The sequence below is a fragment of the Zea mays genome, chromosome 1 (genome assembly GCF_902167145.1).
Source record: "Zea mays cultivar B73 chromosome 1, Zm-B73-REFERENCE-NAM-5.0, whole genome shotgun sequence".
NCBI lineage: Eukaryota > Viridiplantae > Streptophyta > Magnoliopsida > Poales > Poaceae > Zea > Zea mays.
In genome coordinates this window covers 6,158,171-6,175,482 of record NC_050096.1, presented here as the reverse complement: position 1 = coordinate 6,175,482, position 17,312 = coordinate 6,158,171, and the positions used below count along the sequence as shown (strand labels likewise).

The following is a 17,312-nucleotide window of genomic DNA, read 5'->3' as shown; positions in this document are numbered from 1 at the left end:
GAAACGGACACCGTCATCCCCGAAGCACCTGCCGGCATGCATGATTACATCATACGACATGCTTCGGGGAAAAAGCTATCTGAGGAAGAAACCCATGAGGCCAACCATTATGCAAAGGAGCTGAAATATCCGAAGGGGGCAGTAATATTCAATGGAACAAATGAAGATGACTTCTTATACTGCCTGCCTGATAACAAAGAGCTATCCGTCTGCCGAGAGATGGCGAGAAGCATAGGCTTTCCGAAGCTTGAAGCTGGGTTAAGTGCCATGACGAAAGAGGATCTCGCAGACAGCCTCGCGTACAACAGCCTGAAGGTACGGGAATTAAACACTTGAGAAAAAACCCCCTATCTTTTTTTTTTTTACGCAACTCATTCCTTTTTTCTTATATGAATTCTTTTTTCATATAGGGCCTGATCCTAAGCAACGCGTTAAGAGCGCAAAAGAGCGCCGAAGATGAAAGTTATGAAATTGCGTTTAATAATTTACGCTCCGAAGTTATCAAACTGAGAAACGAAGCTTTGGAAAAAGATAAAATTCTACTTACACTGGTAGATAAAGTGAAAAAAGACGAAGCTGCTTCAAAGGCCCAGGCCGAAGCTCAAAAACGCGAGATTAAAGATCTTCAGAAACAGCTGGCTAGAGCTAAAGAGGAGCGCGCGCTTGAGGAAACGAAACGAGAACTTAGTGATTTTATGGTCAACAAATTGGAATCAAAAGTTAAGGAGCTTCGCACATCTCAGGGGAAATGCTATGTCAAATCTGTAGAATGTGTGAATAAAATTAAATCCAGCTTCGCCAGCGTAGGCGCCTTTTCCAGCGAAGAGAATTTCTCTCGAGGCAATCCCGAAGGTCCGCTGGAATGGATTAGCCACGAAGCAGAGGCCTTCGAAGAGATTCTGAACAGTCGTGGCGACATATGTGCTTTTTCGGGCGCCAGAGGAATTGCTTCCGTCTTAGAGAAGAAAGGTTGCGAACATGTAAAATTTTTAGCTCAATCCGAAGCTACCTTATCTACCGAAGACATCAAGGACCCCTCGGCCGAAGCGAGCGTGGTTGGTGGCAAATTTTTTACTGATATCTGGAACGACGGCGGCCGAGGAATGGCGCGAGAGATCATTGAAAGAAGCGAAAAAGGCATTCACGATGCTAAAAGAGTAGCAGACGCTGCCGAAAGGAGTAGGGAGCCCGAAGGACAGTTAGGTACCAACTAGTCGTTCTTGTTGCGCTGTAATTTTCATTTTAAACTTTGCTCACGATTTGTAAAAGTACTGAAGAAGTGTTCTCTTCGCTCAGAAACTGTTGGACGATCTGCCGACCCCCACACAAAAGGGGATGAAGAAATTAATCAAATGGCCGAAACTATCATGGACAAGGTTGTTGACCAACTTCTGAATGAAGCCGCCGAAGCAGTATTGAGGGAAGATTAGGTGCTATTTGAAAAAACATTTAAAGTGTAATCTATGCATCACTTTGTACATTTGAATGTAATATACAAGTCTCTTTTCATTATTGAATTCTTTACGATGCATGAAACTTTAAATACATACCACTTTTGAGCCTTCGGCGAAAAAACACCTTCCCTTCTTTTCATGCGTCGTGAAGAAGATAGCCTTCGTCAAAATTATTCTGATGAATGACATCGATGCCTCGTGAAAACATTTTCCGAAGCTATTTTCCGAAGCTATGCAACTTTGATATTGATCTGATAAAGTTCGCCCATGTTTCGTGAAAATATTCCCCGAAACTGTATTCCGAAGCTATACAATTTCAATGTCACTTTTTCAAAGCATCCCTTCGAAGGTTGAGAGTGTCCCCTTCTCTTGCCAAATGCGATATGATGTATGATGCTTATGCTATGCAAAATGATGTGATGATGTTATGTTATGCATGTGACATTTGTTCCGAAGATACACATAAAATATATTCGTAAGCTCTGCATTCCCTTAGGAACGTCTTTGGAGCTTCTTCGTCTTTTACTTAGACGGCATCAGCGTTGACTTTTCGCTGTAAGCCTCCCTTAGGAGCTTCTTCGTCTTTTACTTAGACGGTATCAGCGTTGACTTTTCGCTGTAAGCCTCCCTTAGGAGCTTCTTCGTCTTTTACTTAGACGGTATCAGCGTTGATTTTTCGCTGTAGGCTCTGCATTCCTTTAGGAACGACTTCTGAGCAGAAAACTTACGCTGCGCTCCCTTTGGAACGACTTTTTGTGACTTTATAAACTTACTCTGCGTTCCTTAGAACGACTTTTTGTTACTCCGAAGGATTTTTAGTCCGAAGGTCCTTCTTGGTAACGGAAGAAATTTTAGGCTTCGGCAACTTAGGCCTGTGAATCAAATAAATTTTTCTCGTGGAAACAACGAAATTATTACATGGAAACTATCAATGTTTTTTGCTTCACAGAAAACAAAACTGAATAGAAAAGACTGCTATCAAAGGTAGGATATGTCAATAAATGTGCTTCGACTCTGGCACAGTGCTGTTGACTGTGCGAGCTTCGGACTGTTCTCTGAAGTCCCTCTGCTGTGGAGCGTATTGACTCCCTTCTGGCTGTTGACCTTGCTGCAATGGAGGTGGAGGCGGAAGCTGCTGCCAGGAAGCTTGAGGTTGACTTGCCGAAGCTACAGAAGCCGCAGGGTGGTTGTCTATGTATTGTGGGACATAAGGCGGATGAAACGAAGCAGTATGCATAACCTGCTTCGACTGAGCTTGTTGAGATGCAGCTTCGGCTAGTTCCTTTTGCTTCTGGATTGTAACATGGCACGTCCTAGTGGTGTGGCCCTTGCCCTCTCCACAGAATAGGCAAAACAGTCTCCTTGGCTGATCTCCGAATCTTCCGCCGAAGCCCCTGGCGCCTCTGCCTCTTGGAGCTGGTGGCCGAAAGGAAGTTTGTTGTTGCCCCGAAGCCTGTGAGGAGCACTGCGGCCTGTTTTGCTGACTCCCCTTATCATCATTCTGAGTGCTGTGAATGGAACGGACATGCCTCGGGTAGTATCTCCCTCCGAAGCCCCTGGTCATCTCAGAAAATCTGAAGGCCTCCTCCCTTCTCTGGCGAAAGTCATTGTCGGCACGAATGTACTCATCCATCTTTTGGAGCAATTTCTCCAAGGTCTGAGGAGGCTTCCGAGCAAAGTATTGAGCTGCAGGTCCAGGACGAAGCCCCTTGATCATGGCTTCGATAACGATTTCATTGGGCACCGTTGGTGCCTGCGCCCTCAATCGTAAGAACCTTCGGACATACGCCTGAAGGTATTCTTCGTGATCCTGAATACACTGGAAGAGGGCTTGAGCTGTAACCGGCTTCGTTTGAAATCCTTGAAAGCTGGTCAGTAACATATCCTTCAGCTTCTGCCATGAAGTGATTGTTCCTGGCCGAAGGGAGGAATACCAGGTCTGAGCAACATTCCTGACGGCCATGACGAAAGACTTCGCCATGACTGCAGCGTTGCCCCCGTACGAAGACACTGTTGCTTCGTAGCTCATCAAGAATTGCTTCGGGTCGGAGTGGCCGTCAAACATGGGGAGCTGGGGTGGCTTATAGGATGGAGGCCAAGGAGTAGCCTGCAGCTCAGCAGACAGAGGAGAAGCATCATCAAAAACAAAATTTCCCTGATGGAAATTATCATACCAGTCGTCTTCGTTGACGAAGCCCTCCTGATGAAGGTCTTTCTGATGAGGCCTTCTGTTCTGCTCATCGTGAGTGAGATGGCGAACTTCCTCAGAAGCTTCGTCAATTTGCCTTTGCAACTCAGCTAGGCGGGCCATCTTCTCCTTCTTCCTCTGCACTTGTTGATGTAGCATCTCCATCTCTCTGATTTCTTGGTCTAGCTCTTCTTCCTCAAGCGTCGGGCTAGCAGCTTTTCTCTTCTGGCTTCTGGCCTCCCGAAGAGAGACGGTCTCCTGGTTGTGGTCCAGCGGTTGTAGTGCTGCAGCCCCAGCCGCTGAAGCTTTCTTCGGCGCCATAGCGAAGGTCTATAGCTTCCGAAGGTGTTCACGAAGACTCGAAGTGGAAGTGAGTTCACCGGAGGTGGGCGCCAATGTTGAGGACTTGTTCTCAAATGCTAAGAATTAAGAACAAGGCAACACAAAAAATGTTAAGTGTTAAGGCCCTTCGTCCTCCATAACGATATATCCCTTCGGGATATAAAGCATCTCGGACGAAGGTTACGAAGGACATACCTTCGTAAGCATAACAACGAAGAATGAAGCATTCACATAAATCATAGAATATGAAATAAACATTTAAATATTGTCATAGAATTATCTCTACTTGTACTAATGAATATAATTGACTTTGAATTACAAATGTACCTTCGGTCCTGCGGAAGGCAAAAGTACAAGCGTGATGCGAAAGCAAATGACCAGTCCGCGTGAACAGTACGGGGGTACTGTTCACCTATTTATAGGCACGGGGTACAACCCATACAAAATTACATACATGCCCTTTACATTTGGTGATAATTCTATAGCATTCTATCGAGGTCTAAATGGCCTTTTCATCTTTAAGTCGGTTCCCCTTTCTGCCAACATGCCGAAGCTTTCCTGCTTCACAGCTTCGGCACTGTGTCAACCTTCGTATCTTTTGAGCTTCTCCCTTTCTGATTCAAGTCCGAAGATACCTGTTCACACATTATACTCCAGAAACATTGTTAAATCATGTTTTTGAGGACCTTCGGAAGCCGAAGGCCCCCAACAACGTCCTAACCAAAATGGTGTAGGAACCAAGTGGGTCTTCCGCAACAAACAAGATGAGCATGGTGTGGTGACAAGGAACAAAGCCCGACTTGTGGCCAAGGGATATTCACAAGTCGAAGGTTTAGATTTCGGTGAAACCTATGCACCCGTAGCTAGGCTTGAGTCCATTCGTATATCATTAGCCTATGCTACTTACCATGGCTTCAAGCTCTACCAAATGGACGTTAAGAGTGCCTTCCTCAATGGACCAATCAAGGAAGAAGTCTACGTTGAGCAACCTCCCGACTTTGAAGATAGTGAGTATCCTAACCATGTCTATAGGCTCTCTAAGGCGCTTTATGGGCTCAAGCAAGCCCCAAGAGCATGGTATGAATGCCTAAGAGATTTCCTTATTGCTAATGGCTTCAAAGTCGGTAAGGCCGATCCTACTTTATTTACTAAAACTCTTGCAAATGATTTGTTCATATGCCAAATTTATGTTGATGATATTATATTTGGGTCTACTAACGAATCTACATGTGAGGAATTTAGTAGGATCATGACACAGAAATTCAAGATGTCAATGATGGGGGAGTTGAAGTACTTCTTAGGATTTCAAGTGAAGCAACTCCAAGAGGGCACCTTCATTAGCCAAACTAAGTACATTCAAGACATTCTAAACAAGTTTGGGATGAAGGACGCTAAGCCCATCAAGACACCCATGGGAACTAATGGGCATCTCGACCTCGACACGGGAGGTAAATCCGTAGATCAAAAGGTATACCGGTCGATGATAGGTTCTTTACTCTATTTATGTGCTTCACGACCGGATATTATGCTTTCGGTATGCATGTGTGCAAGATTCCAAGCCGATCCTAAGGAAGCTCACCTTAGGGCCGTAAAACGAATCTTGAGATATTTAGTTTATACTCCTAAGTTTGGCCTTTGGTACCCCAGGGGATCCACATTTGATTTAATTGGTTATTTCGATGTCGATTGGGCGGGGTGTAAAATCAATAGAAAGAGCACATCAGGGACTTGTCAGTTCTTGGGAAGATCTCTGGTGTCTTGGGCTTCAAAGAAGCAAAATTTTGTGGCTCTTTCAACCGCCGAAGCCGAGTATATTGCCGCAGGCCATTGTTGCACGCAATTGCTTTGAATGAGGCAAACCCTCAGGGACTATGGTTACAAATTAACCAAAGTTCCTCTTCTATATGATAATGAGAGTGCAATCCGCATGGCGGATAATCCCGTTGAGCATAGCCGCACTAAACACATAGCCATTCGGTATCATTTTCTAAGGGATCACCAACAAAAGGGGGATATCGAGATTGCATATGTTAGCACCAAAGAACAATTAGCCGATATCTTTACCAAACCATTGGATGAACAAACTTTTACCAAACTTAGGCATGAGCTAAATATTCTTGATTCTAGGAATTTTTATTGATGACTTGCATACGTAGCTCATATATATACCTTTGATCATCTCTTTCATGTGCTATGACTAATGTGTTCTTTCAAGTCCATTTCATGCTAAGTCATAGATTGAAAGGGAAAAAGAGTCTTTGGCGAAGACAAGGCTTCCACTCCGCTTCATCGACTCATTCATCCTTCGCCGTCGCTCCACCTCTCCAACTTTGGTATAATCTTCACTTCTATACTTCTATCCAAAGGGGGAGAAAGTAGTTAAAAAGGGCTTATATTTCACTCAAATATCCGTTTTTGGCGATTCATGCCAAAGGGGGAGAGAATATTAGCCCAAAGCAAAAGAACCGCACCACCACCAATTTCAAAAATTTATTTGGTATGGAGTCTATTAATTGGTGAAGTTTTTTCACTTGGTATTGGAGTCTATTAATTGGTGAAGTTTTTTCACTTGGTATCTTATTTTGATACAATCTCAAATTCGAACACCCTCTTCAAAATTAATATCTATAACCCTCTTGAACACTAAGAGGAGGATTTCATTAACGGGGAGTTTTGTTTAGTCAAAGGAAAAACATTTGAAATAGGGGGAGAAAATTTCAAAACTTGTAAATGCTTCTTAAAATCTTATTCATTTACCTTTGACTATTTGCAAAAGAACTTTGAAAAGAATTTCCAAAACATTTTGCAAAACAAAACATGTGGTGCAAGCGTGGTCCAAAATGTTAATAAGAAGAAAAGACATCCATGCGCATCTGTAAGTATTATTGGTTTCATTCCAAGCAACCTTTGCACTTACATTATGCAAACTAGTTCAATTCTGTACTTCCATATTTGCTTTGGTTTGTGTTGACATCAATCACCAAAAAGGGGGAGATTGAAAGGGAAATAGGCTTACACCTTTTCCTAAATAGATTTTGGTGGTTGAATTGCCCAACACAAATAATTGGACTAACTAGTTTGCTCTAGTCTATAAGTTTTACAGGTGCTAAAGGTTCACAATAGATCAATAAAAAGACCAAGAAAGGGTTCAAACAAAGAGAGCCAAAGACAACCCAAAGGCACCCTGGTTTTGCGCACCGAACAGTGTCCGGTGCACCAGGGAACTCGAAGCTGAACTCGTCACCTTCGGGAAAATCAGAGGGCGCTCCGCTATAATTCACCGGACCGTCCGGTGACGCACCGGACAGTGTCCGGTGGCGCACCGGACTATCCGGTGTGCCAGCGGAGCAACGGCTACTTCAAGCGCAATGGTCGACTGCAACACATTTAATGCGCGCCTGCGCGCGCAGAGGTCAGAGCACGCGTAGTTGGCGCACCGGACAGTCTACAGGAGATGTCCGGTGCACCACCGGACAGCCCAGAGGCCCCACCAGTCAGAGCTCCAACGGTCGAACCCTAACGACCGGGTGACGTGGCTGGCGCACCGGACAGTGTCCGGTGGCGCACCGGACTGTCCGGTGCGCTCGTCGACAGCAGCCTCCACCAAACGACTAGTTTGGTGGTTGGGGCTATAAATACCCCAACCACCCCACATTCAATGGTATCCAAGTTTCTACACTTCTACACCTTACAAGAGCTATAACATTCAATACAAGACACACCAAAGAGATCAAATCCTCTCTCAACTCCACACAAAGCTTTAGTGATTAGAGAGAGAGATTTGTTGTGTTCATTTGAGCTCTTACGCTTGGATTGCTTCTTTTCTTTCTCATTCTTCTTGTGATCATACTCAATTGTAACCAAGGCAAGAGACACCAATTGTGTGGTGGTCCTTGCGGGGACTTAGTGTCCCGTGTGATTGAGAAGAGAAGCTCACTCGGTCTAAGTGACCGTCTGAGAGAGGGAAAGGGTTGAAAGAGACCCGGTCTTTGTGACCACCTCAACGGGGAGTAGGTTTGCAAGAACCGAACCTCGGTAAAACAAATCCTTGTGTCTCATTCCTTATTTGCTTGCGATTTGTTTTTCACCCTCTCTCTCGGACTCGATTATATTTCTAACGTTAACCCGGCTTGTAGTTGTGATTAACTTTGTAAATTTCAGTTTCGCCCTATTCACCCCCCCTCTAGGCGACTTTCAGATTCATTGAGAGATAGTGTGTGCTACTTCTTTGTGTTCATTTGCGCGTGGAGTTTTGACTCCCATTGAACTTCCTACAAAGTTTTGGAGGCTTGTAAAGCTAGCAAGAGACACCAAAGTGTGTGGTGGTCCTTGCGGGATCTTGAGTGATCCGTGAGAAGAAGAAGAGCTCACCGGTCTTGCGTGATCGGTGGAGAGAGGGAAAGGGTTGAAAGAGACCCGTCCTTAGTGGACTCCTCAATGGGGACTAGGCCTTCGAGGGCCGAACCTCGGTAAAACAAATCACCCGTGTCTCGTGTGCTTATTACTTGTGATTTGTTTGTGCTTTCCCCTTCCAAGTTCTTCTTGCACGATTTGTTTGTGCTTTCTCTTTCCAAGTTCTTCTTGCACTATTCTTTGCTAATATTATTTGGTGTTGCTTAAAGTTAAATTCTCATTTAGTAAAGCAACACCTTGCAAGGAAGAACTTAAGTGATTACTCTTTTTATCTAAGCCCTCTTGCTTTATTCTCATAGACCTATTAGTTGTATTATCAATTCCGCATTATTTGAAAGCAATACTCTCTTCAAGCAAGGACTTAGTTTTTTTTATACTCCGATAATTGTATATTTTGTTCTAACCACTAATCAAAGGATCTAGTTGGGGGATAGAGTTTTAATTTTTAGGTTTCGCCTATCCACCCCCCCTCTAGGCGACTTTCAATTGGTATCAAAGCTAGGCACTTCATATTGAGTCTTACAACTCGAAGCGATGGCTCGTAGAAGATCCCAAAAGAACAAGAAGTCAACTCGGAAGGAGGTAACTCTTGAGATTCTATTTGATGATTGTTCTAATTATGCTTCATGGTCTACTAGTATGATAAATGCTTTTAGAATCATAGACTCCTGATTAGAACAAATTATAGACAAGAGTATCATGCCCTTCAATTATGATAGAAAAAATATTTCCGAAGAAGATCAAAGATGTTTAAGCTTAAATTGTCTTGCTCTTGACATCTTAGGTAATTCTCTTAGCAAAGAAGATTATCATGCCTTCATAATTAATCGTTATGAAAACATTCCTGATGCGCATGATATTTGGACTAGAATTAAAAGTAAATTTGATGAGTCCAAACATAATAGTTCATTTTGTGCTTCTACTTCCTTTGGTATTTGTGAAACTAACCCTTTGAAGGAAGAAGAAGAAAATGAACGATGGAGACCAAACGATGAATCCACCTCTCCAAAAGGTTTGTCTTCCCATTTCGATTCCCACATATGTTGTGTAGCTAATGAAAATGATAGCAGAAGCACAAATGAGGATGAGGAGGAAGAAAGAAGCTTCATGCAACTCTACGCTCGCCTAAGCCAAGAAGATAAGGCGATCATGCTCAAACTTCTAAAAAGAGCGAGAGAGCAAAGCGAAGCTCGTCAAAGGCTAGAAGATATTCTCTCCATAAAAATGCTAAGCTTTGACGAGTTGACTAAGGAACATGAGGAGCTAAAGTGCTCTCATGTTGATTTGGTCCAAAGGTATGAAACTATTTCAATTGAGCAAGATAACTCTTTACATTGTATCGCTCAATTAGTAAATAGGAATGCCTTACTTAAGGACCAAGTAGAAAAGCTAAAATTTGAAAATCTAGCTTTTCAATATAAATATGATATGCTTCTATGTTCTCATGAAAATCTTATGGAAGATCATATCATATTAAATATTGCTCATGAGGTTGTGATAGAAAACTTAAAATTCCAACAACCTCACTCATGCACATGTATTCAAATTGAAACTACATTACCATGTGCTAATGCTTGTTGTCCGTCGACAAGCAAATCTTCCTTTGAGCTAGAATTTGCAGGAACAAATGATGATACATATCAAAAGCTCAAAGAAGAAAATGAGAGGCTAAAATTGAGCTTGACACAACTAAAAGGGAAGTGCATTGCTCAACCTTCTCAAGATAACCGTGATCACATGGTGAAGAAGCTTGAGACGGAAACAACCGTGGCATGCACTAAATCCCTTGAAAAAAATGTCAAGGACTTGAGGATTGCCAATAGGAAGGAACAAAAGAAGAAAACCAATACCTCTTCCAAAAGCCTCAACCATGCCTCCATAAAAGGTAACATCCAAGGTAATAATCAAGTCTCACTTCACACTAAGAAAAGTAAGAAGTGTAGTGAATGCTTTGAAAAGGGGCACTCAATTAGGTCATGTCCCTATATTAAAAATGATTTGATTATTGACAAGGATGATAAAGTTTGTTTTAAATGCTCCAAGAAGGGACACTTATTTAGATCTTATCCCCATTTAAAACAAAAAGGCATAAGGTTAGAAAAGAAAATATTCACTAACCATGTAGCAAGCAAGAAACAAGGAAGGAAGAAATCTTCAAGGCTTGAAGATCGCCTATGCTACATATGCCGAAAGAAGGGACATCAATGCAAAGATTGTCCCATTGGTAACAACCCCACTCCTAGCTTGTCAGTTAATTCTCTTGTAACTAGGCAACCCAAAATTGTAACTTGTGCTAGAAAGGCAATGAGTTTACCTAGTGCTAACACAAAGGACTTTTGGGTTCCTAGATCTTTGTTGACTAACCATGATGGACCCATCAAGCGATGGGTACCAAAATATGCTTGACAAACTTTGCAGGATAAGGAGATGATATGAAGCTTTGGGGTGCTTGAGAGAGTCCATTCAATTCTTATCAACTCAAGCTATCAATCTTCAATTATCTATATCCATGATTGACCCAAGGTTATTTTTCAAATTACTATGTCTTAAACTCATATCATCTCGGGGAAGATATTGATGTTGTAGGAAATAAAGAATTATCTTGTGCGAAAAAATCAAGGCCTACAACATGGAGGAAAGCCGAAGGATGGTAACACTTGTGTTTTTAAGTGCAAGTATTTTAAATTATGACGTGTCTTATGTAGTCACATAGAAAAAGAAGCACTTCAAATATCTCTAAATTTATATTACCATTCTTTGAAGAATTTCCTCTCATATGGTAGATTGCATACTCATAAATTCCATCCTATGGCAATCTACATGTTTTAAATTGTTGAAAGTATCTCATGGCATGTTTTTCGCTAGTCATTCTATTATTGCCATGATTCTAGATATAGAGAGATATTTCAAGTTCTTAAAAGAATAAGGTGTCATGTAAGGAATTCAAATCCTTAGGACACTTATAAAAGGAAAACTCTCTCTATAACTAGAATAGTGAGACTAATGATTTTACCTAAGTAACCCAAGTAGTCTCACTTGTAGAGAATGAGTTTCTCTTTGGAAGCGTGTAATCTAACATAAAAAGAAAAATCAATCCAATGATTTATGATGTATTTCTACTTTCTTAAATTGGATATGATTCTTTCACATTTATTGCTTTCCATATCATGAATTAGATTTATTCCTGTATTCTTAAAGTATTATTTATGCTTATTTTATGAGTTAAAATTGAGCATAACATCATCTATAGGATAATCTAGTTTATGCTATGAAGTTTCCATGTTTTAGTAATCTTTGTTTTTCATTCATTCCAAAAAATGGAAACTAGTGCTTGTGTTACTAACAACATATCTCTTAAGCCTACTTATGAACATCTACAAAAGAGAAAGTGCACAAGCCTCAAGGGTTGCTCTTCACCCAAAGGAAGAAAGGTAAAAGCAAAGGTATGGGAACTCATCTTCTTAATCAAATATAGTTCCCTTCATTGGTTATTTACTCTAATTTATCTTATTCTACCTATGTGAAGAATAGATTCTTTATTGAACTTAATCTTTGATAGGTGTGCATTCAATCTCATTCTCATTAATGCACTAGTCCATTAGAATCTATTTCATGCCTTTGCTATACATATTCTCATATCAATTTAAGTCCAAGTAATGATTAACAAATTCAACATGAAGAAGTAAATTTCCCATGATTGATCAAAATGCTTAAAGGATGCATATTGTTGTGCTCTAACGTTAAGGAATTTACTTCATGTATATGTGAAATATGGATGATGAATTGTGTTTATTTCCTATCTAGAGAAATCGTCCTTCATCATTTGCTCCCTTGTGCTATTAACATCTTTCTTGAGTATTTTCAATAAGTTTGAAAGGAAAAAGAAACAACTACAAAGGGAGGACACTCACATGAAATAGAAGGACATCAAGAACAACAACACCCACTCGGATAGTAAGATCTTCAAAAACATTCAATGGTGTAGTTGTAAGCATTCTAAACCTTTTTCATTGTGAGAATACCAGGCTTAAGTTGTTTATTGAAAATTTTATAAGTCGTGATCAAGATGTATAATGCTTATCCCTATTTGTCTTTAAAGTAAATCCATACATTCAATTCATTCAAATACTTGATGCATGTCTTTAGGGGGAGCCTCTTTCTATATCTTGATTATATTGAGACTAACACTTTATCTTAATAATTTCATATAGTCTCTTGCATGAGAATGAGTTTCTCATGAAGTATGCTACTATTTTTCAATTCTTATTTTTCACTTTAAAGTAGCATATTTACTGGATTCTCCTAATTTAAGCTTATCTAATGCATATATTGTTCTTTTGATCACATCTGTTATTTGTTTGATCATTGAATAAACAGTTATGTTTCTTAGTGTCGCATATACTATCAATCGATCTCTCTTGATGTGCACTAAGTTAAAAGGAGAATTCATGATACATTTATGCAATTGGTGATCCACTTAATATATGCTAACAATGACTTAGAAAAGGATCACTAGTTGTAGAACTCTCTCTTGTGCAAAATATTTCCATATATTGTCTTGAGTATAGGTCTTAAGCATCCAAGACTAAGGACAAAGCACAATGAAGAGAGCGTCTCTTCGTGAAGGTACAAAAGGGTAAAACTACTTCATCTCATGTACCTAAATCTTCCTTTTGTATACATTCCTTGCGTATCTTGTATAAAAGAAGAGAAAGCATGTCCATGCATATCCCTGCTTCATACCTACACTACAAGAAACTGATAAATGTTCATGGGTAAAATTAAGAACGTGGGTACCGACATTCTTACTTGAGTTAAGTTCATGGGTTATGTTAAGAACGTGGGTACCCACGTTCTTAATTTAAATTCGTGCGCCCTGGCCAAAACCGTCGAACTTAACGAGTTAGGAACGTGGGTACCCACGTTCTTAAGTTAAGTTCGTGGGCCATATGGACACCGTCGAACTTAATAAAAAAACCTAAATCCCCTAACCCACCCACACGCGACTCTCTCTCACCTGCTGCCTCATTCTCGCTCACTGTGCCACCGCAACAAAAAAGCGCCGCCGCGCCACCGCCCTGGCTCGCCGCCCCGTCGCCCTTTCTCCTCTTTTCGCCAGCTTCGCCGCGTCGCTGCCCTGCCCAATCTCGTCGGCCTCGGTGCCGCCACCACCCAGCTCGCCGTCACGCCGCCGCCAGAACGCCGCGCCGCTGCACCACAGCCCAAGCTCGGCCTCGGCGTCTCCTCGACCATCACCACCTCGACGGTCTCCTTGAAGGTATTTTTCTTCTTTATTCATGCTTGATTTGTACTTAGAACATATATTATATTAGTATATATTTGGTAATCTATATATGTATGACGACAACTAAGACCTGGTCGACGACAAATTGTAGTTAGTCACCTGATCAGTCATATTGCGACTAGGAATCTAGGATTGACTAGACAACTTGTTAACATTGATCCTACCTATACCAAAATCACTCACAAGAGGGGGGAAAACAGCCACGCATGCTTCTAGTTCAGATTCACTCCAGCATTGGAGTATCATTTTCAAGGTCCATTATATACAGTAAAAGGTAGAATAATGACATACAACATTGGAGTATCATTTTCAAGGTCTAGTAGGCATAAAAATAAAAGACTGGATATGCCTAGTGTCTTTTACAGAGCTCAGTATAACTACCTTCCCTTCCCCTCTCATCTATGCGTGTCTTGAAAACCTTTCTTCTCTTCGGTGCGGTGGAGGCAGGCTCAACTGCGGAATCCTGTTTCTTGTTACTAACAGGAGGATCGCTGCTATTTTCTTTTAAAGTAATCCTAGAATGGTTCATAGTATTGACAGTTTTGGTTTTACATTCAGAAGTGAAGTCAGAATCCACCCCCATTGAGGAACCTTTTTCAGTGTTCGGTAGATCATCTTTATTTTCCAAGTTCTTTTGATTTACTTTAGTGTCTTCAGCAGTTTCAATAACAGGGTCTGGGGTATGCTGTTTTGGTACCTCAGGAGATGCAATGCTTATAATATTATCAACTTCCTCATCATCCGAAAAATCAAATACTGCTCTTCGCTTTCTGTTATTTGCATTGGTGGATTCCCCCTTGTACTTTATTCCCTGCTCATCATCGCTGCTATCTCCATCTACTTCTTCCTTTGCACATATTTGTGCATCAAGAGTAGCTGAACATATTACCAGCATGAGATCTACAGTAGCATGCTTAGAAGGGTTTATATACATGACTAGATGTGTGCTGAGAGTTATACACAAGAAAAGCACGGAGAATTAAATATGACCATTAGTGAGATACCTGCAACACTTTCTACAGCTGTAGAATTAGTGGTACTTGGAGGCTTAGGTTTAGCTGATGCACGACCCCACATGTTAGCCAGAGATCCACCATTATTAGGCATGGTCTTTCCATTTTGAGCTCTACTTTTGCTTGCATGGGCATCAATTGATTGTTCTTTGACAACAAGAGCATTGCCATCTTTATCTAAAAATGTGGAATTATCCTTCTCAGACTTATTGCCTGCTCCATGCTTTGAACTTACAAGCAAATCTTGCTGCGGAGCAGTAACAAATCTTGCTGCGGAGCAGTAACAAACTGCTCCTTTGTAACAAACTTTGGAATTTCCCAGAATGGGAGCTTCTACGATTGTCAAGTAGAATAAATCACCCTGGATCATAAGCCAAGAGCATTATTTTGTAAGGGACTAAATTTAGATAACCTGTCATTGAATTGAAAAGAGTGTTGCATGAAAAAAGTAACATCAGGTTACAATTACATGCATGATTTTTAGGTAGTTGTTACAATTGATGCATCCGTGAAGGTATTTTTCTTCTTTCTTTGATGCATATTATTACAATTAGTTTGTTAGTTAAAATTTGATGCATGATTTTTGGGTATTTGTTACAATTGATGCATAATTTCTTGTTCATTGTAAATTAATCGATGTTAGGTTCAATGTTTGGTTAAATGTTTTTTATGTCTAGTGATCCTTCCTAATAGAAGAAGGGCTTAATGACGTTTATTTACACTTTTTTATTTATGTTTGTATGCTTAATGATGTTTGTTTACACATTTTTTATTTATTTTATATGCTTAATGATGTGTATTTACACTTTTTTATACATTGGGTTATTTAGTTTTGCAAATGGATGACAATAGAAGAAGGGCGATGTATGATGGATTCAATAGCGTGACTCTAGGTCACTCAAAGGAATGGGTTAGGGTTGCAAAACAATTCGTGGATCTCGCATTTTCCGGTGGACCTCGTGTGGTGAAGTGTCCGTGTACCAAGTGTCGGAATTTTAAGTATGTGAGAAAGATCGAAGAACTGGAGCATCACCTTTGCAAGAATGGGTTTATGCCTAACTATCTTGTGTGGCGCTCACATGGAGAAGTGGGTACCTTGATGTTTAATTAACAATAAAGATGTGTCGTTTTACTTTTTCTCTGTGTGGGCTCACAAATTAGGATAAACTGTTTTCCGCTCTTCAGCAATAATTATCAAAATGTTTGGCATGTCATAACATTCTTCCTACAAATGCACGTACATGTCCCCCTAATTAACTTCAAAATTAAAACATCAGTTTTGGACTTTTGGTCAGCTATAAATATGTTTTTTCTAAAGATTGTGAATCATCATCAGGATTTGTTAACATCGTCAATACAACCACTATTATCATTCTGATCCATGGTTGGAACTTTGGAAGAAACTACTATTATCTTGCATCCTCACAGATCTTCTCTCGGGATAAAACAGATTGTCACACACACCAATTTGGGGGAGGTTTATGATTGGGTTCCTGAATCATTCTTGTTTTGTCAAGATCTTGCTTACATGCATGCCTGTGTCCAGCATAAATAACTAGATCTGTAGTGTCAGATTTGGAGCATATATAGGAGTTAGTGAGATAATCTATATTCCTTTGGCTCATCATCCCCAAAAGACGCCCACAAGTTTATCATTTCAATCCATAAGTGTCCATGTGAACAGTGAAAGCCTATAACCAAATAGTAAAAGGTGGGGAAGCACTCTCTAGTCTCAAAAAAGGGAGAGTAAAAGATCAGTAAAACCAAACGCACTTGAGAAATCATAGCTCAACTGTTAAACAACAGTAGACGACAAGCGGCCCTTCTTTAGGAAAGGCAAAGGGCCAAGACTCTGACACTATGTTTCGAGATTAATAGGAGTGGGATAAGGTAATAGGCAAGAGCCTCTGCTTGAACAGATTTGCCAATTGCGGTGGTCCAAAACTGTCGGTTTAATGGTGAAGAATGAGTGAACTGGTCTGGTTCTTACTTTTTAGTGTATACGTGGGGCACTGGGGCATGATTATTATTGGGGTGGTTCAAAACTGCGTGAACCAAAAAGCTGGGTGACGATATGTTAAGTGCACTTAGAAAGAAGCTGGGTGAACCAAAAACTGCGTACTTATTATGTCTTATTCTCTCAATCGATCTGTAGCCTCAAAAAGTTTAGCCAAGCTCAAACGCTACAATACAGCGAAATGTGGAAACCATTTGAGCTCCCCCCCTAATGCTTCATTTGTTTGACACTGATGGGTGATTCTGCTCGCTGCTTAGGGCCGCCTAGCCGCTAGGAGCTAGTATTTCATCCTCGCCATTCTTCTTGCAGCAGACGCACGTCCACAGCTCGCAGTGTCCGTGGGTGTAGCCCTTCCCCTCGACGCCCAGGCACTCGTCGACGCATCTCTTGTTCTTCACGCAGTAGTTGTCCCACAGCCGGAAGCATTTCCACTGCGACTTGGTGTCTTCAGGGTCCACGTCTCCCTCCAGCAGTGGCGACAACTCTCTTGCTGCGTGACATGGAAACGAATCGATCGAGCTCGTAAAAACCAATCAGTTCAACCATGCGTTTCATTTCACTTTTTTCAGACATCATAGCT

At 41.0% G+C, this 17,312-nt stretch overlaps 1 protein-coding gene across 1 annotated transcript; it reads right to left on the bottom strand.

The window, feature by feature from the left end:
• Nucleotides 1–14,051: 14,051 nt before the first annotated feature.
• On the bottom strand, nucleotides 14,052–15,085 carry LOC103644394 (uncharacterized). The gene is made up of 2 exons (XM_020547162.1): nucleotides 14,707–15,085; nucleotides 14,052–14,578 (listed from the first exon to the last, which is right to left on the bottom strand). Exons 1-2 carry the CDS (start codon nucleotides 15,083–15,085, stop codon nucleotides 14,052–14,054), a joined length of 906 nt encoding a protein of 301 aa, XP_020402751.1.
• Nucleotides 15,086–17,312: the final 2,227 nt, after the last annotated feature.

Excerpts from the sequence above, each read along its gene's own strand:
- LOC103644394 (XM_020547162.1), bottom strand. The coding sequence starts at position 15,085 with ATGATCCAGGGTGATTTATTCTACTTGACAATCGTAGAAGCTCCCATT. Across the intron at positions 14,579-14,706 it reads AGCTGTAGAAAGTGTTGCAG|CTACTCTTGATGCACAAATA; the intron begins GTATCTCACTAA and ends TAATATGTTCAG.